Source organism: Amphiprion ocellaris, chromosome 2 (assembly GCF_022539595.1).
Source record: "Amphiprion ocellaris isolate individual 3 ecotype Okinawa chromosome 2, ASM2253959v1, whole genome shotgun sequence".
NCBI lineage: Eukaryota > Metazoa > Chordata > Actinopteri > Pomacentridae > Amphiprion > Amphiprion ocellaris.
This window is the reverse complement of record NC_072767.1, coordinates 11,643,706-11,665,062: the sequence shown is the minus strand read 5'-3', so window position 1 is coordinate 11,665,062 and position 21,357 is coordinate 11,643,706. Positions and strand designations below refer to the sequence as shown.

At 40.0% G+C, this 21,357-nt stretch overlaps 1 protein-coding gene across 1 annotated transcript in view; it reads left to right on the top strand.

The window, feature by feature from the left end:
• Positions 1-21,357, top strand: part of st3gal3a (ST3 beta-galactoside alpha-2,3-sialyltransferase 3a) — a 45,436-nt gene that overhangs the window by 13,479 nt on the left and 10,600 nt on the right. Inside the window, exons 5-8 of the mRNA XM_055018229.1 lie at positions 7,687-7,781; positions 16,479-16,542; positions 18,414-18,509; positions 19,473-19,659. Coding sequence (XP_054874204.1) covers positions 7,687-7,781; positions 16,479-16,542; positions 18,414-18,509; positions 19,473-19,659 — 442 coding nt within the window. The remainder of the gene's footprint in view (positions 1-7,686; positions 7,782-16,478; positions 16,543-18,413; positions 18,510-19,472; positions 19,660-21,357) is intronic.

Sequence of the window (21,357 nt, the reverse complement as noted above, 5' to 3'; positions counted from 1 at the left end):
GATAGGTCCAGATTGTTCCATATTTAGTTTTGTGTCCAAGGTAATTTTTAACAGAACTGTTCCATATTACTTTTGTTTTTTGAATACAGACTTTGTTGTATGTTGCTAGCAAACTAGTAAACTTATATACTTTGATTAGATACGCTATGTAGAACTCACTAAATGTCATTGTACAATGTACAGTAACACTAAAGCTATTCTATTCTATTCATCCAGAAACAGTTCCTGTTTTAATGCACTTGTTGTTTTGCTTTGTCAACATGCTAGGCCCTTATTTCCATCCCACATGTGACCGTAGCCCTCTATTACAATGCAGCTGTGATGTCTAATCCAGAGTCATTCTGCACATTTCTTTAAAATTTCCATTCTCACAGTGAATCCACACATTATTAGTTGATCTACAAGGCCTCAGCTCTGATTAATCAGTCTAGCAAACAGTACATTGAAAGTGGTTTCCCTTTGTACTCATTGTGGTTGTAATGGACAGATAAGAAGTCATAGAGAACCTGACACCAGCCCAGTGCTAAAATGGTGGGAGAATGAATCAGAGAAACTTCACCAGGGCTGAATAGAGTTACTCTGTGTGTAGATTCCATGTTCTACCCATGATAGGTGCTTCATGTAGTTCGGATGACTAAAATGTAAAGGACATCTTGCCATCTTGAGAGCTGAACATTTTCTCAACACTCAATTGTGCTTAGTTTACTAGTTAGCCTGTGGAAGTTTCTATCACTGTGTAGACAGGGCCTTGGCTGCTCATGTAGACATGCAAAAAGGGGTGTAAAAAAAAAAAAAATACAGATTTAATGACCAACAATACAATGGAATTGATTGACAATCCAAAAATCAAGCCATATCGTGCTCCATCATTTTAGAGTTACCTGGCACATTGCTAGCGCTTCCACTTTACCATTTCAGCCACTTCATGAAGTGCTAGCATTAATAATTAGCTAGCAATACTATGCTATCCACTAAGAGTACATAGAATTGTTTACATTTGCTTTGCTCTGAATTTTGTTATTACTCCACCAAGGTATGCAACAGAGCTATGTGATGACTGATGTACGTTTGTCCATCTGTTGGTCTGTTTGTCCATCTCTCTGTTAGCAACATTACTCAAAAAGGGATTAACGAATTTGGATGAAATTTTCAGGGAAGGTCAGAAATGACACGAGAACCAAGTGATTAGATTTTGCCAGTGATCCACAGGTTTTTTTTGGCCTTTTCGGCTTTTATTGGATAGGCGTAGTGAGAGACAGACAGGAAACAGGGGAGAAGAGTCGGGGGAAGACATGCAGCAAAGGGCCGCGAGCAGGAATCGAACCCGGGCCGCTGCGTCGGTGACCAGCCCCTGCACATTGGTCACCGTGCTTAACCTGTTGAGCTATACGGGCGCCCTGTGATCCACAGATTTGTTAAAGATTTCTGTATCATTGTGAGATAGCAGCATGGTATGGTGCCACTGTAACTATGACAAGTGAACACTATATCAGCTGCCTCCTATCACACGATTGTGATCCTACTGCAAATCCACCGCTGTGGACTTAACCGTCGGAAAGGATACAACGTCTGAGCAGCCTTGGTGGAGTACTTTTCTTGCTTTAATGTGGATTCAGAAAGCATGTGGATCAGCACCACATTTCTTCCAGTGCACAGTCAGAGAGAGACAGACACATGATAGCTGGCCTATGATTCTACAAGACTGTGCTACCTTTGCACTTACAACTATAGGTTAAGTGGTGACCTTGTTCGTTGTTGGTGAGTTGGTTTGAACTGCTAGAAGTGATTTTGTTAAAACATATTGTTTAAACACTAAATATTAGTGAAGGATCTATGAAGAAAATCCTGCTTTAATGATAAAGTGATTCAAAGAAAACCCTTAAACATGAGAACTGTGGCATTTGTAGTTAACCTTTTTAAAAAGAATAGACGGTTTATCATTTCATGATCATGATTTGATTCTTTTTTTCAGATCCAAAACAAATTTAGTGAAACCAGGCTGCAGTTGATTTTTGTGAGTTCATAATATAGCTGTAATTGATTGTGTTAATGGGCCAATATATATGCATATTGATCACCTCCTTGGAATCAAATCAAAAATATATCGTGGCAGACTTTGTAATGTCGACAATATCAGATTGTTGTTAAAGTCAATATAATATTGGATCATGGTGAAATCTGTGATTTTTTTTGTATAAATTAGTACAGGTGCAAATACCTTGCAGATAACGGTTTTTACATTGCTCTGAAACATTTCCTCCTCATTTTCTCTCACTCCTTCTCACTGTCCATCCAACGGCCACTAAATTTACACCGTCTTAGGATAACAGTGTTGTGACTTCCATCCATCCATTATCTATACACCGCTTAATCCTCACTAGGGTCGTGGGGGGTGCTGGAGTCTATCCCAGCTGACTCAGGTGAAGGCAGGGGACACCCTAGACAGGTCGCCAGTCTGTCACAGGGCTACATATACAGACAAACAAGCACTCACACATTCACACCTACGGGCAATTTAGAGTAATCAATTAACCTCAGCATATTTTTGGACTGTGGGAGGAAGCCGGAGTACCCGGAGAAAACCCACGCATGCACAGGGAGAACATGCAAACTCCATGCAGAAAGATCCCGGGAAAGCCGGGACGCGAAGCAGGGACCTTCTTGCTGCAAGGCGAAAGTGCTAACCACTACGTCACTGTGCAGCCCGTGTTGTAACTTAATTTTTCAAAATTTCCTGTTGTGATCAGTGATCAGATTATGTTACAGGAGGGGTCAGAGAACCCAGATGCAGGCACAGAAGCTGACAAACTGGTTTTAACAGAAAAAAGGACTTTATTTAGAATAAACAAAAACCTAGAGATACAAGCTAAGGAGGAACTAGGAATAGGCAGTGAGGAAAGGCTGAAAGCTGACAAGCAGTAATCTAACTGAGAAAACAGACAAGACTAAAAAATTCAACAAAGACTATAAACTAACAACTGAGGGGAAACCTAAGAAAACCATGATTGAATAACCTAAACTAGTCATCAAAACGTGGTACTTACAATGGGAAGAAACTAAACTGAAAGGCTAGGTAGCAGACTCAGGAAACTCTGGAGATGGTAGAACACAAAACAGAATATCCACAGGTTGATGAAAGAATAGGAACAGAGATGGAAATCCAAATGGGGGAAGGTGAGTCCAGATGGGAAATCCAAACAGGAACTGGCAGAGTCGTGTCCGAGAAGCTGTGGTGGTCATGAGTTGATGCAGGAATGTGACAAACTATGGTCCAGCGGGGAGTGACTGAATGAAGTGGGTTTAAATAACTGGAGGTGAGGTAGCAGCAGGTGTCCTGAGTGAGCTGATTACTGCAGCTGACACTCATTGCAGTAATCAGGTGGGAGCAGAATGCAGGCAGGTGAAGCAGGGAGAGCAAGAGGGTGAGTGAACAGGGAGAGAGAGACAGGAGGGAGAGAAGACAGACAGACAGAGGGAGCCAAAGAGACAGACAGGTCAAAACAGATAAACAGATGAGGAACGATATGAGAAAGAAGGAAAAAAAGGAAAAGGAGGAAGGGCAGGCGCCGGAGCAGGGATCATAAAAGATTATTGGTTTTAGGACCCTAGAATAGGATAATTTTTGTACAGAGCAACATGCAGCTAAAGCATTTCTGCAACTGCTTAGTGTTTTCTTGAGCTTGAAATTGTCTTTGCCTGTCTACGGTATTTTGGTGCTGAGTGCACTGTGCATATCTAGGTAGAGAAGGACTTTGCAACTCTGGTCCTTTAAAGAGCAAGGAAGATAGACAAATGGTGTGTTTCACTGATATTGTTTAGCCCTCAGATCAACAAGTTGACTCTTGTAAATTTTTATGACACTCATATCTGATAAATATTTGCATCCATCTTGAGTTTATATTACAGTTACTGAATGGAATACTCTGTGGCAGCTAACTAATGAAGTCTATCATAAGACCTTCACTTAAGCAAATGAATGCATCACCGGGAAGGTAGTTGCGATTTTAACACCTTTTAAACTTCAGTATAGATGCGTCAATACGCCACCCAAAGGTAGACTGATACAGTGACAAAGTAAGCACTTTGAAGGTGGTGCTGCTTCAGTGTTCTAGAGAACCACCTAATTCACTGACTGTACACCTAAAAACTGACCTCGCCGGCAAACTGTCCTGTTTTATACAATAGAAAGCTCTCTGAGCTCAGTATGGTATGACAGAGAAAGGATCCCATTTCTGGCTCTGCATTATTAAAGACTTAAGAAGTCCACACACTGTGAAAGCTCTTCACCTGCTTATGTTTTCAGCACTATGTATAAAATGAGTTAGAAGATGCAGCATTCTGAATGAACCTATGTCATGCACATCTATTTTTTGCCCCCTTCTGCTCTGTTGTTGTCCCAGTGCGTGAGAAAACCTCAGGTCAGTTCACTTACGCACTCACTCTGAGCACCAGAGACACGCAACTCTGCAACCCAGCAGCACCTTTAGACGGCAGTGGTAATGAAGTGTGCTGACAGAGTCCAGATTGTAACCTGTTAAAATAACACAGGAGGATTTTCCTTTGGAAAAAGCAGCGGTAGAATGCCCAGGGCGTCCTTGACCCATTTATTCTGCTGTTTTTGCCCAGGTTCCTCTGCTGCAACTGACAGCAGGTGATGCAGGTGAGAGAACAGTCAAGAAACTCTAACAGAGTCACTCCGCTCCACTTTGTTCTCACTAACCATTCTGTATCTAATCTGTCATTGCTTCAGTCAGAAGAAAAATATTACAACTGTTTGATGGCTTATCAGAGAATTTGGTTCAGACATTCACATTCACACACTCTAATCTGAAAGCAGACTGGAGATGTGACAGGAAATGTGGGACGGTTGATATGAGACAAATATTTTAATTTGAATTGATTATGTACATGTAGAGGTTCACTGCTGGGCAGATACCCCTGCTTAAGGAGGGAAGACAAAGTTGGGCTCACCTCAAAGCCCTAATTTCCATTCTCGTCCCTGGCTCTACCATTTGCAGCTTGGTAGTTTCAAGGTTGGGGCCAGTCTACAAATGTTGGAAATTGTCACATAATTACAGAAAATTCTTGAATTCTAGTTTCAAGAATTTTCTGTAATTATGTGACAAATTAGGGTGACATGTTTTCATTTCATTGATACTCTAGTCTCTTCAGACTGAAAATGCATGTTTTAGCTCATTTTTCAACTGGTTCGCTAAGAGTCAGCTTTTGGATGGGATAAAGAACTTGATGATGTTGTTGTTGTACCAAACGACACATTTTTTGAAAGGCCAAAGTACTGAAGTTAAACAGCAAAGGTACAGCATTTTTATAGCAGTGAGGAGTACTGATAGTAGCTGCTTAAGTAGAACATAATTTTGTAGGACAAGACATTTTAGACCACAAGAAAATCACATTCACAGAAAATAATCTCATTTTATTTTATTTGTAATTTTGGGGAAGAAATTGCTACCTTTCTAATTTATGGGGACTGATTTAACCAACTGCCTTTACAGATGGACATTAGAATGGGATAAATCCACCAAACCACACTGTCAATCATTAAAACAATAGTTTAGTGTTTTCAGGAAACATTTTCTTTCAGTTACTTTGTAGACCACAAACTATGGAGCAGCTACTTTGTGCTGCCAAATCAGAGTTCAACTGCAGTTCATTGTGTGATATTAAACATGAAAAAAAAATCAATGCATTGGTTGACTCAGTCAAAGGAGCATTCTCATTTAGTCTTATGGTTCTTCTGCAGCAAAATTGCTCTGTTAGTTGATGTACATGTTACCTTTTTAGAGGTTTTATAGAAGTCGTTTATTTTTTGAGTGACATTTTAAAGTAAAAACCATTAAACTGGTTTTGAAAATGAGTTGATCAAATTTCTTATTCATTTTAAATAGCAGCAGAGCATTTTGTAGTTTACTTTTAGAAACAGTGTTCTGACAGAGTATGTATTTAGTTATTGTCCAGCGTTACTGGAATAATTCCATATTGCAGTGTTGTCTCCATTAAAGGGAAAGAGTAGTAAATAGTTTACATTGCTTCTTATTTCTATATATTTTTATATATTTTCTGTCAGAATGTAAATTAAACCCAGTGTCACGTTTGAATGTACTGGTGACCAGTGGAAATCTCTGCCATCATTATGGTAAATTTTTCTTTGATTATGAATTCATGTTTTGTCAGCTCTTTCCAGGGGATCTTGACAAAGTACACATACACATGTCGATACTTAAAAGGACATACATGTTGAGCTGTGCTTTAACAGGAAGCTCAGCTGTGTTGGCCTTCATTAAGGACCAATCCTCAAAAGTGGAGACATATGTGAGGATTAAATAGAGCATAACATATTCAATGCCCTGAAGGACAAAATTAACAGTATACACTTTGTAATTTTTGTTTTACATGCAATGTTGAGCAGACACTAATTATTTATGCACTGTAGGTGGTAGCCAGCAAGTTCACCCCCCCAGAATAAGTTCTTCACCTTGAAGTGATTGTGTTCCCAATCTTGAAATTGTGGTGGTGTTAGCAAAAGTTTTGTTGTTGCAAGCAAAAGATCACACCAAACTCTGTACCCAAGGAGACTGATGTAATCACTAATATCATAGAATTCCAGTTGCTTCTGCACAGGTATAGGTAGCAGGGACGGCTTCAGGGTCATAGAACTGATGGCATCAAAACCAGCCTCAGTCATGGTCTCTGGAATAGTCTGGTGTGTTCTACCTGTGCTCCTGATGCTGTGACTCTCTTGAAGCTATGAAATACTATACTATGAACATATTTGAGCGCCGGCGTCATGGGTTAATCATATATGCAACATTTTTCAGTGTTTGATAATTGAAAAGATATTTACCTTAACCTGCTGCCCTCATTTACTAATGATTGTTTGCCTTATATTGAATTAAACATCAATATTCACAATATAAGTCATCTCATAGCACTTCACATAATTACGAATTTTAAACAAAAAAGAGGACCCAACAATCCAAAATTGCCTTCAGATATCTGTTTATCTCATAGAGAAGCAATGAGAGTACAAAAAACTGTATCGTCAGTGGTAGAAATAAACACCAATGTTACCACATTACCAGGAGGGAGGCAGTAAATGATGAACAGTAGTGTCCCCAACACTAAACTTCATGACAGACTGTGAAGCTTTCTAAATGGAAACTGGAGTGAACAACTACTAGAAACATAGAAATGGAAGTGCAACAGCACAGTCTTTGTTGTGGCTGTGACTGGTTTGCTTGTTACATCTGTGATGGAGGAAGCTTATCAGTGAAAGGGTTCAGATTGTTTAGTGCTGTCTTCAAACCACTGGCTGGGCCTTGGTGGAGAAAGGAATGGACCATGCTTGTCTGCTTTCCCGTTACCATTATTGAGATTCTTTTAAGCAAGGCATTTAAAATACTGCTCCCATGTTGCTGCTAAGTCAACAGTATGTCAGCCAAAAGATCTGTTCACATCCTTACTGTGTAAAGTCAGCTCTGTCCTTTTCCTCACTTTGTTTTGGTAAAGATTGTCTCAGATTGTGGATTAGCTGGAAACATGATCCTTTAAATCCTCTTAAGCATTCTGCTATTAATCAGTGCATCTACACTGTTCTCATTGGGGTTGTAATGCTAGATTCATGACTTCATTCTTACTTGTTCTAACATGTTTTCCTTATATCAACAGGTTCACTAAACTGGCTCCCATGTTCCTTGATCCAAACTACAAGCGATTCTCAAGAATTGGTGATTATTTGCCTCCGTTTGGAGTAAAATCACAAGGTATGATTCCACATTGTTGTTTCAGTTGGAGTCAGCACTACATCAAGGGAGCACTGCATTTGTCACCAGTTAAGACTAGATTCTTCTAAACACCATTTGGGAGAACACCCTATCACTGTCAGGGCATCATTATGCTTTAAAGAACCTGGTCTGTCTGAATGTCTAAAGACAAAAGTTGTTGTCCACATTTGAACAAAGGGTGTAAAACCTGCTGTTTTGGTATCCTCCTGGTTGGATCACACTGCTTTCTTAAACTCAACATAAATACTGTCGTTTGTGTTTCATTGTAGTTTTTGACACCATTAATCATACAAATGGGAATAACAGAGCACCATGTAGAACTCTTCAAAGCACTGCATAAATAAAAACTACAGGATTTGCATAAATAAAATAAAATGCAACAAAAACAATTTGACATTTTTCACAAAAAATAAAATACATTAAAAACAAATACACAAGGCCATTAACATTCCATTCTCACATAATATTAAACCATATTGCCTCTTAACGGAATATTTTACATCTTCACAACAATTTAAATAACACTCAACACATTTACCATCCATCCATCCATTATCTATACACCGCTTAATCCTCACTAGGGTCGCGGGGGGGGCTGGAGTCTATCCCAGCTGACTCGGGCGAAGGCAGGGGACACCCTAGACAGGTCGCCAGTCTGTCGCAGGGCTACACACAAAGACAAACAAGCACTCTCACATTCACACCTACGGGCAATTTAGAGTAATCAATTAACCTCAGCATATTTTTGGACTGTGGGAGGAAGCCGGAGTACCCGGAGAGAACCCATGCATGCACAGGGAGAACATGCAAACTCCATGCAGAAAGATCCCGGGAAAGCCGGGACGCGAACCAGGGATCTTCTCGCTGCAAGGCGAAAGTGCTAACCACTACGCCACTGTGCAGCCCTTCAACACATTTACAGTCTTTTAAATTCAACATCTCCAGTGTCCATTATGTGTTTCGGGTGCAACTAGCTCCTGGGTTGTTTGTTTCCAAAGCCACTGACTATCGCTTGGATCCCTTGGCCAGTTTGCTCGTGGGAGTTGTTCTTTTTTGAGGAGTGGGGATCTTGGAGGGCTTTCCTCCGTGTTGTCGGGATGCAGATCGCAGCATCACTCTGGTGGACTCTCAGACACATCTGAACACACAAATTGGATGTCCGAGATGTCAAAGTCAGAGGCGTCACTTCCTCTGCGACTGCTCATGAAAAATGACAGAAGAGTTGTGTAAAGAATTAAAAAAAGAGCCTTAACCCCGGTCTGGCTAACTATCTTTTGACTTGAGTTCCAGATTGGTAAGATAAAGAGATAAGCAATGCAAATAAATCTAATATGCAAGAACATGGAGCTATTCCATTAATTGAACCTCTTGACCCTGTCCCGTATTCATTTTCAGCAACATGATTCACTGTTTAGCAGAGCTGGATGATTGAGAGATAGAGCAAGTGTTTTATTACTCTCAAAACTTTGCTGTTATAGACAAGATGATCAGATTAGATGTTGGAGTACCTTGCTGCATTCATCTCTACTGTGTATTTTAAATGGAACAGCTATTTCTCAGAGATGGTTGAATATATCAATAGGGACTGCGGATGTAAATTATCATTGTTGCTATAATCCGGCATATTTACGTCTATTGCTGTCTAAATAGACGTTCATTAATGGGCAGAGTCCCTATCATATAAATAAATAAAGTATGTTTTGTGTTAATTTATCAATATATGATAATATATCAGTCATCAGTTTCCATGACTCCTACAGCCTTTGATTTTCTTTGACAGAATCGTTGAAACGCACATTTTTGTCACAAAAATTGATCATGTATTTTGGTTCTTTTATAAATTTATTTTAGATCTTCTGGAAATCTGCTGGGTCAAAAATATACATAAAACATCTTAAATTATTAGTTTTGGTGACAGTTATGTTTTTCTTAGTGTTTTTCTTATGTTTTTCTTAACTTCTTGTGAGTGATTATGATTGACTATAGCGGCTGACTCCTCTGAGCCAATTTAAATAGAGCCCATTTGGTCCACTCATTAGACTCAGCCACTATTGCTAAAATGGGAAAGTCTGAGGAGCTCAGCAAAGATCCGACAAAGGAAATCATTGACTTGAACAAGTCAGGAAAGTCACGTAGAGTTTTTTCAAAGCAGCTACAGATCCCAAAATCAACTGTGCAACATCCATCCATCCATTATCTATACACCGCTTAATCCTCACTAGGGTCGCGGGGGGGGCTGAAGCCTATCCCAGCTGACTTGGGCGAAGGCAGGGGACACCCTAGACAGGTCGCCAGTCTGTCGCAGGGCTACATACAAAGACAAACAAGCACTCTCACTTTCACACCTACGGGCAATTTAGAATAATCAATTAACCTCAGCATATTTTTGGACTGTGGGAGGAAGCCAGAGTACCCGGAGAGAACCCACGCATGCACGGGGAGAACATGCAAACTCCATGCAGAAAGATCCCGGGAAAGCCGGGACGCGAACCAGGGACCTTCTTGCTGCAAGGCGAAAGTGCTAACCACTACGCCACTGTGCAGCCCCTAACTGTGCAACAGTTGATTGTAAATATGAAGTCCATGGTACAGATGTGTCACTGCCATGATCAGGAAGTAAACACAAACTATCACCTGCTGCTGAAAGACAATTGGTCAGGATGGTCGAGAGTCTGTCAAGAATCACCAAAAAAACAGGTCTGCAATGTATTAGAAGCTGCTGGAACAGTTTCCACAGTCAAGCATGTTTTACATCACCATGGGCTGAGAGACTGCCATGCAAAAAGGAAGCCCTTTCTCCAGCTGGGTGACCTTAAAGGCAATTCATTCCACGTACACATCCACGTCTGCAAGGGTACACATGATGAATTTTAGCATTCACCCAAGTCCGTGAGGGTCTACACAGACAATCAGCCCACATTTTTTGACAGTGTGGACTGTCAGCACTACAAGTGCTAGAATTAGGGTTTCAGACTGGCCTCTCCAAAATCCCGCCTTAAACTCCACCTAGAACCTGTTGACTGTGCTGAAGAAGCATCAGAATACTAACAAATTTTGTTGAACTGCACAAATTCTGTCAAGAGGAATGGTTAAACATATAACTAGAAGATTGCCAGAAGCTTATGAAGGGTTACCAAAAAGGTCTAATTGTGGTAGAAACGGCTGAGGGACATTTAAACAAATATTAGCATTGCTGTATTTTTCAGCCAGCAAATTTTGTCACCAGAATTACTTTTCAAGTATTCGCTGTCCTGAGAATGATATCTTAATTTAACAAACATTTCCCATGCCCCAAAGAGCATCGTGGCTACAAGGATGCTCCTCAGCTTGAACTGCATTGGTACTGGCCGGGAGCTGTTACCTTTTATACTGTGTCCCAAAAGTTTGTTCTCCCCAGATAAACAAAGCTCAAAGACTGAATATACAATATAATCAAGTTATTCAATAACCTGTATTTCCCCCTTTCATTTTGATGGTGGCTTTCAGTCTTTCAGGCATGGAACGTACGAGGTTCTTGAGTGTGGATGGTTCTAACTTCCTCCACTCCTGACAGCCCTAGAGTTGAGCTGTTTCATGGCTGTTGGTGGTGGACTAGTAAAGATGCGACTGTTCAGGATTCCCCAACAGTTCTCAACTGGGTTAAGATCAGGGAAGTTTGGTGATCATTCCTTCTTACAGAAAGCCAGGTAGATGTTTAGAACCCCATTGCAGAGTCATACTGGCAGTGTAAGCAGGGGCACCATTTTGCATAAATACTAGTGCTGTCAAACTATAAAAATTTTTAATCAGATTAATCACAGGGTTGCTGTGGATTTATTTTGATTAATAGCGATTAAATATGATTCATTTTTAATCTAGATTAATTGCGTTTCATTTTGCGTCAGCAAACAGATTCAAGAAAGTAGGGAATATATCTACACTTAACATGTTTATTAAACACCTGTGCTTTGGTGAAAAGAAAACTCCTTCCCGTACAGTGTTCATATTACTGCAAGTTGGTCGACTGTTCCATCTTTGGGGTTTTTTTGTATTCAAAAAGAGGGCCAACGTGCTGTTTAGCGCAGGGGTATTCAACTAAAATTCAAAGTGGTCCAGTCAGAGAAAATGTATTAAAGCAAAAGTCCAGAACATCATAATGTCTAACTCGAATTAGTGTGATATGTGTTGATGTAACCTGGTAGTTTTATTAGTGTCTGCATGTAATCAATAACTGACTGTCAAATAAATAAATAAATTTGGTACTGTTCAGAAACATTTTGACAACATTTATTAATAAATAACTTTTGCTATAACTGTACATCTGAAAATAAAGTGAAAAATAATGACTGAACAACTTGAACCAACTTATATACATCTTTAACAATACCTAAATATCCCAAAATTTAAACAGTTGAATACTTTTACATTTTTTTTCCTCTTATATCACTCCCCTTATATCCCTGCTGCTTAATGCGAGAACTGAGCTGTAGCTTGTCCTGGGGTTGTTCTATTTTGAATCGTGGTCTGAACGGTGTCAGGGTCATTCTCAAATACATTTGGAGCTCAGTAGTGAGTCTGGAGCCATATTTAGTTTGGATTATGTTCATAGTTGAGAAGCTGGCTTACAGCTGTATGTTGAGCCAAACATGGTAAACATGTGCAGGGCGACTTTCCTCTCAGTGCCGATTTGTTTATTACTCCGCCAAGGAGTGCAGCGGAGTTATGCGACGATCGGCGTACGTTTGTCTGTGAGTCTGTCTGTCCATCTGCAACATTACTCAAAAACAGACCAATGGATTTGGATGAAATTTTCAGGGAAGGTCAGAAATCACACAAGGACCACCTCATTAAATTTTAGCAGTGATGCGGCTTATAATGTGGATTTGTTAAGGATTTTCCATTTGAAGATATAGCGGCCGGCACAGCGTTGTCGTAACCATGACAACAAGTGAACGCTGTTTCAGTTACTTGCATCAATTCACTCAACCCGTTACATATTTAGGTCACACAATTCGGTATCTGTACTACATAATGTACGCATGCACAGCAAAAGCCTTTGCTCACGCAAGGTAAATTTTTAATTATCCAGTTAGCTTGTCGATCCATATTAAATGGCCAGATTCTATGTTGCTGTGATTTCTGAATACACAAATTGAGGAATAAACAGTCTTGGCGGAGTACTGCACTCTCTCTGTGCTTTTCTTGTTTATCTTTTTGTCCGTCCTCCTCTCGTCTGTCCCTCACTTGTTTTCAGAACACAGCTGCAATGTTTAGCGGCTGGAATGCAGAGACCAATTCATTGGCTGAGTAGCGTCACGTGGGATGGCTGAAATCCTGCCTAATAGGTCTGTGTGTTTCCTGAGCTGATAAACTAATGCTGTAAACACTGGAAAGGCTGCACAGATAAAATAGAAGCAACCCATCAAATTTAAATACCAGAAATGCGTTGCCAGAAATGTTTCAGGGATTTTGAGTTATTCTGCGCTGCAGATGCGTTAATTGTGTTAAAAAATTTTAATCTGATTAATTATAGTGCTGGATTAATCCGCGTTAACGTGCTAATTTTGACAGCCCTAATAAATACCAATTCTAAATGTCTGTTAAACATTTTCCGTTCAGTCGCAGGCCCCGATTCTTTCCTCCTGAACAAAACTGGAAGTCGTACCTTTTCTAGAATGTTGTTGGTATAATATTGTGCATTAACAGTGGTACCTTAAGGCACTATGTGCAGCTGTGAGAGACCTGAAGTGGACATAGCCCCCCAAACCATACTATGGGCACAGAATTTCATTTGCTCAGAAGCCACTTTTCAGCCACTTTTCAGTAGATACGGTTGTTTTGGCTGTTGGTTTTGGAAATAAGTAGAGAGGGCATTCATCTGAGAAAATCCAGTTCTCCCAGTCTTTTGGAATCAGAGTTATGTACTTCTTAGCTAAAGCGAGTCTCTTCTCCTTTTGCAGTTTGGTGAGTCAAGGGGTACGTTGCCTCTTGTAAGCTTTCAGCCCCAATGTTTCTGTTAGATAACAATACACAGAGCTCTTAGAAACATTTTCTGTAAGATTTTTCAGCCTCTGACTGAGTCGCCGGCATGACTGGTGTCTTTTACCCTTGGCCTTTCTCATCAGATCCTTGGCTCTTGCATCTGAGAAATGACAAATAAACAAATAAACAACAAATAAATGACAAATAAAAGTCACTTGTCCATGTGGAAAATACACTGTAGTAAAACTCTGTTTAGAATGTGTTATTACTTTACACTCTAAACAATGTAGAGTGGTCCCTCACTATATCACGGTTCACTTCTCGCGGTCTCACTATATCGTGGATTTTTGGATTGGGTTTGGTTCCGCGGATGTTTCGTTATATCACAGAATTTTTCAGTACAGATATTTTTTCCGTAGTTCTTACTGTGGCAAGTTACATTAAAATGTAACACTAGACAACATGTACCTACTCTTTAGGAATGTTATAATTGCCTAAGGCTTTTATTTTGACAGAAGACTACAGTATAAATGTGGCAGGAAGTCATCAAACACACTACACTTCACACTCATGGTCCTGACAACATAACACTTAATCAAACTAACTAGGCTGACTAAACCACAAAAACACAATAAAACATAAATACCAATGACACGGGAACACTAACATAAACCACAATAGTGACATTTAAACCCCCAACACCCTGAGCTCCCATGGTGCATTGCAGCACAACAGTTCAGTCATAGCGACCAGCGTACGGCGCTGGGCTCTGATTGGCTCAGCGACCGTAGCATCAGTCTCCTCCGTCTATACCATATGGTATAGCGGCATTCAGTATCTGGCCAGCCCGTCTCACACAGACATCTGATCGCTGCAGTGTTGCTCTGCGGTGATGTGAGGTGTGTGGGGAGGATTTATAAAGCCTTAAAATGTATATCAACAAGAAAAACACTCAGCACAATACTCCGCCAAGACTGTTCATTTTCTGTCCTGGCGGTGAACACAGATGTGTGTTATGCATGTGTGCGTGAATCGTCTGACCTAAATATGTAGCGGCACATATGTGATGGGACTCAAACACCCCCACAATTTAATCAATCAATCAGTTGTTCCTTGTATCAATTACGATAAGTCGGCCACGGCAGATTTGTAGTAGGATCACATGATTGTCAGCAGGGAGCTGAGGCAGCGTTCACTTGTTGTCATGGTTACAGTTAAAGTGCTGGCCACTATATCTCGCAATGGGAAATCTTTAACAAATCCGTGGATCCAGACTATAAGCCACATCACTGCCAAAATCTAATCACTTGGTCCTTGCGTCATTTCTGACCTTCCCTGAAAATTTCATCCAAATCTGTTGGTCTGTTTTGAGTAATATTGCACAGGTCAGACAGATTCACAGGGAAACGTACACTGATCGTCACATAACTCTGCCACGTTCCTTGGCAGAGTTATAATAAAATAAATATTCTAGTATCGGATTTGTGTATGATTGTGTTCATTGCATTTACTTTATTTTGTTTATTATTTTTGTGTTTATTTATGTTGGGCCGGTAAGAGCAGTCCGTGTTTGTTGTGCTGACTGGTGAATAAAACCTGCAGATAACTGTCCTGTCCTGCTGGGGTTGTTTAGCATGGAAGACAGCAAAAGACATGAGCATAAAAACGCAAAATAATTGTAACCGGCCTGACCTACAGCCCTGGAGATGGGTGAGTCGACCAATATTTAAGGGTTACAATATGGTATATTATATCGTGGATTGTCGTCTATCGCGGGAGGGTCTGGAACGTAACCCCCATGATATACAAGGGACCACTGTACTGTAAAATGTCACTCAGGCATATTTCTAAAGTAATATTTTTTCTCATTCTCTCTATTTACATTTTAGTTGTTATTTCCCTGTTCATGATCTTTTCATTTCATATGGAATTGTGTAGTTCTTTGTCAAGTCAGTTTCATTGATCATTCTTTTTATGTTTAATAATGATGACTAAGATATCACTGTAATGATGGTTTACAGGTACATGTGATGAAGTAGTGGCATAAGGGCTATAAACAGTCACATCCATGAGCAGCAGTCACGTGTGAAAATGTTTCTAAATCCATTTATAGATGATTGTGCAAGTGACAATGAAGCCTGTGCACGTTCACTCGTTTCCACAATGACTGGAATTTATACAGTAGAGTCAGGATTACATGCAGCTTTAATAATCAGATAAAAATAAATCAGTTCTTCTCAGCACACCCAGTAGTACACCGCTATAAAAAGAAGTGTTCATACAACTTATCTTTCCAAAATTTAACAATAAAATCATAAAATGGAACTCATGTTGCAGCTCAGTGCAGTTCACTGCATCTGTGGCAATGTGTTCCTTCCCCTTTCTCATAAAATGATGACTATTCACATGGACTATTACAAGTACTTTTAAGTCTTTAAGTTCAGTGTTCACTGCATTCATCACTACCTGGAGGGAGCAAGTGAAGAGTGTATAGGCTCCTATCTTGCCATCTTTACCAGGTGTGTAACACTATAACCTGAAGTGACAGCCCTCCCGAATGTTGCCTCATAGACCTGCCTTATTTATCATAGCTTGTCAAGTTGTGTTGGAGATGAGGGCAACCTAGCTGGGTGGAATGTGTTGGGAAGAAATCTTCCATCTTTATCTCACATGTAATCTTTGCTTTTTGCCTCTTTCTCTCTCAAACATCTGCAGAGAAGATCATAGATATTCTTCTTTCAGTTACGAAGATGTATGGCCTTGGAGAAGAACTAGACAGGTAAAAGTTAAATTGCGTATTGTATTGCTCTACAGCACACTTTGCAGTCATCAAAACATCCCTATCTTTACTTTTCTTTCAATTGTGTATTTGAAGCTACTGTTTCCAGTTACTTTGTATATAGTCTGTCAATTAGTCATCAGACTTCTAAGTCTCCATAAGTATATTATATAGAAAACTGCATTATCATTGCCTTTTAAGAATAGGTTTGAATGTTAAAGATGGATATAAAAGAGTTAACTTGAAAAATTCAGATGCCTACAAAATGATTACAAAACATGCAGGAATGCTTGAATCTTAAAATACTCTCAAATATCTTATGCAAATTTTTAGTGACTAAATGCTAACTCTGTCCATCTAAACTGAAACTTCAACATTAATGACTAGATCTCAGGCCAATTATCAGGATAGCCATATGTTTGTATGTTTGATTATGCTTTGGCTGGTAGTTTCTGCCTCTATATGGACATTTGAAGTTGCATGAAAGATGTGTACTGATCCTGATAAATCAGCCAGCTCAGACAATTGTGTGTTTATTTTTCCTTTTAGACTCAAGCTGTCCAGACTAAAGACATGACACATTCTACTGACTTTACACCACAACATTGTAATTATACACTGCCTGGCCAAAAAAAAAGTCACCATCTGGATTTAGCGAAGCAAATAGGTGAGAGCCTTCCATTGTATAATTACTGCAGTGATAAATACGTTTCAGCTGCAAAAACTTATTTAACCCTAGCTGATGCAGTAAGGAGCTTCTCATTTCTTAAACAACCACGTCAGAAGACATATCCTGTGGTCATGGAAAGGATGTTAATCTGTCTCAGAAGGGTCAAATTATTGGCCTGCATCAAGCAAAGAAAACAAATAAGGAGATTTCTGATACTACTACAGTCTGGTTAAGAACCGTCCAACGTATTATTAAAACCTGGGAGGATAGTGGTGAACCATCATCTTCGAGGAACAAATGTGCTCGGTCATATGGTCTGATGAATCCAGATTTACCCTGTTCCAAAGTGATGGGTGCATCAGGGTAAGAAGAGAGGCGGATGAAGTGATGCAATCATCATGGCTAGTACCTACAAGCCTGTGGGGGTTAGGGTTATGATCTGGGGTTGGTCAGGTTCAGCAACGTTATGTTCCCAAAGAGTGAGGTCAGCTGACTACCTGAATATACTGAATGACCAGGTCTTTCTGTCAGTGGAGTTTATCTTCCCTGATGGCATGGGCATGTTCCAACATGACAATGGCAGGATTCATGGGGCTCACATTCTGAATGAGTGGTTCAGGGAGCATGAGGCATCATTTTCACACATGGATTGGCCTCCACAGAGTCCAGACCTCAGGCCCATTAAGAATCTTTGGGATGTTCTGGAGAAGACTTTGCATAGCAGTAGGACTCTTCCATCATCAATACAAGATCTTGGTAGAAAATTAATGCATCTCTGGACAGAAATAAACACTATGACCTTGCAGAAGCTTATCGAAATGATGCCACAGCGAACGAGTGCCATACTCAAAGCTAAAGGCGGTCCAACAAAATATTAGAGTGTGTTACTTGTTTTTTGGCCAGGCAGTGTATTAAGTAAAGTTGTGACACATTGACTGTTGTTGTCCCTGCTCTTCTTCTTTATTTGTCTTGATACTGATGTAAGGAGTAAAAAGTTAATACTAAACAACTGTGGCAGTGGTTATACTTTCATACATTAGTAACCCAAAGATTGGAATGAAGAAGAAAAAGAAACAACAAGAATGAGAGACACAGTTTTTAAGAGTGATTGTGTGTCAAATAGATCTGTGTCTGAATGGTCAGATAACAGGTCAATTTCATGGCAGGAGATTAATCATGTTGCCTTTGTTCTGTATTACAGTAAGAGCTGTAAGACATGCATCATTGTTGGGAATGGAGGAATCCTTGCTAACAAGTCTTTGGGACAAAAGATTGACGACTTTGATGTTGTTGTCAGGTACGTTTTGATACATTACAATACAACACAGATAGTACACATTTACTGCCACATTGTTGCCTCAATAATAATTTTCTGAATTGATATGATAGTGTCACACAAGATATAATCGCAGCTATACGCCCATATTGTTTTTTAAAAGTTTGCTTGAACAGTGACTCAGTAGTCCTCTGGACTGTCTCTAACATCCATCAGGGCTACTATTTTGTAATAAATGTTTGTGAATTACCACTAGCTAAACACATGGCTGTCCACAGCGTGGTCCATGAAGGCTGATCATGATGCTGAAGTGGTTTTAAATGGTGGTTTTAAAGCTAAAAATCTTAATCTGTTACATTTCAAAACAAATTCACATGGTGACCAACTCAGTTTCCAGGACAACTGTTTTACACCAGTCTTGGAGGTTTTTGTCCTTTTTTTATCCAAATTGTAACAAATGAGGGCTTTTTCATTCATGGGTGTTTTAATCTGTAAGGTCTATTGGACAGAAATTTTGGAAAATATTTTGTATATCCTTGGTGGCTGATAATTCTGACCTTATCTGTAACTTGGCCTCTGGAATATTTATTTATTTTATATTTGTATTCCATTGTCAGATTATTAGTGATTTCCATGACCGGTGATAGAACACCTCCAAACCTCAATAACTGTCTAGGGATCAGTTCCGCTGCTTTTCGCTGTGCTCTGCAACAGTGCTTTTGCTTTCTACCATTATTTAATGTGAAAATTCGTCATGATTAAAATCTTTTCTTCAAGACAGACTCTGCCAAGAGGGCACTATGACAACATTTACAACTATACACCAGCTTACCTGTCACTAACTAAAAAAGAACAGTAGGACTCTTTGCAGTGTCATCTGGTATATCATTCAAGCTATTTAACTGGGCAGTTTGGCAAATGTACAGTTCTTTTGTTTATTGTGGACTGCATTTGGTTATGGACTGTGTAGCTCTTGTGTTGCAGGTTAAATGAGGCCCCAGTGAAAGGTTTTGAGAAAGACGTTGGCTCCAAGACCACCATAAGGATCACCTATCCAGAAGGGGCCATCCAGAAGACAGAACGCTATGAGGCTGAGTCCCTGTTTGTCCTTTCCGCCTTTAAATCTCTGGATTTTAAGTGGCTCAGACACATGGTCTTCAACCAGCGACTGGTAAAGCAACTGAAAACAGTGTGTTTTGATATTACACAACCTGCATGCAGCTGTAGCCAGGCATTTTGCGATAAGGGTCACTCACTTACTCATCCCTTGACTTGTGAGCTGTGAGAATGTTTCCATCCACTCATTGTTATCACATATTTCTTTTTTTCCTTGAAAAAACAGAATGAAAATTTGAAAATAGCATAAACAATGTTGAAAAAGGAGATGTGATAAAGGTTCACACTGATTTTGTTGACATTTTGTGGCTGTGAGCTGCTGTTGACATTAAGTTGTATTTTGCTGGTATGGGTCATACCTGTGGGTGTCCCAAGGATATGGTGACTGTTTGTCATTGTCATATCAGGTCATCACAAACAGCTGGGACTGCCCAACCAGAAATGCACTCATGACTTCCAGTTATCTGCAGAAGAAAGTAACAGCAAAACATTCTGCTAAGTATTATAATGGCAACATCTAATAAGATGAATAAAGAAAAAGGGGAAATGACAAAGCAAGCAAAGCTAACTAACTTTACTGCTAGCAGCTGAAGCATTTTGGTATGATTTCCATACAGTTAGGCAGTCGGTAATTCTACTTAATCTAATGTTTCCTTTGCTTTTCTTGTGCCTTTAACTTTTGCAGTTTTTTTCTTAAAATTAGTTTTAAATTGTATTGGCTGGACGTCTGGGTCAGAACATTTCCATGATGGCAGGTGTTGTGGAGTGTTCTGCAGTGGTTAGTACCTACTGTGATGACTCCTGAGGTCATCTTGAGGGCAGCTCTAGTAGTTCATCTCTGAGTGGCTGCTTGATGTAATCAGGAGCACCTGTGGGCCCAGGTGTGATCCTGGGTGTCACTAGAGCTGTCTGCATTCTTGTCACTCTCTCTGCTTCCCTCTGCAGATACCACACACCCAGGTCTAGCTATGGTGTTTAAGTTCTTCTTTTGGGATTTTTGTTTGCACCTTATAACACCTGCACAGACATGATTCATGCATGCAGCACACCCATACACCACTGACTCTACTGATTCTCATAACCCCATACTGTCTCCTTTTGTTGTGGCCATTTTGGGCGAGGTCATGCCTGGCCTCATGGTCTCAGGTAGGACAAGCAATAAGGTCATAGAAGACAAGGGCTTATTGTTACGTGTGGGGAGTGAAGGCTGGACCATGTGGTTTGGCTTCACAGAAGAGTTAGAACAAACTGCTGAAAATCCTAATGCTGCTATGGTAAAAGGGTGTCAGAATACGCAGTGCATTGCAGCATGCTACACAGATTCTGTCTATCACTGAAAGCTCCTGCAATGTGCAGGTGAACATCAGACATCAGACCTAGACAACAGAGCAATGGAGGAACGTAGTATGGTCCATTGAAGGACAATTTTAGAGATCTTATGGAGTCTAGGCCTCAACACGTCAAAGCTGTTTTGGCGATGTGAGGTGGGGCTACACCATATTAGACAGGTGGATTAACAAAGGACTCTCAACTATTACCTGAGAGACTCATATTTTAAAGCAGGGATTGGCAGTATTTTTTTTTGCATCATTGTAAGAAAAAATAACTGCAGTTATGTCAAATCCAGCTTTAATTTGACTTGTTGACTTTTAGAGGGTAGACCTACTCAGCGACTGTGCATAAACAAACACACTTTGTAGAAGAGATGAGATTCTGTCTGTGGACTGTCTTTTAAGCCAGTTTCAGACATGCA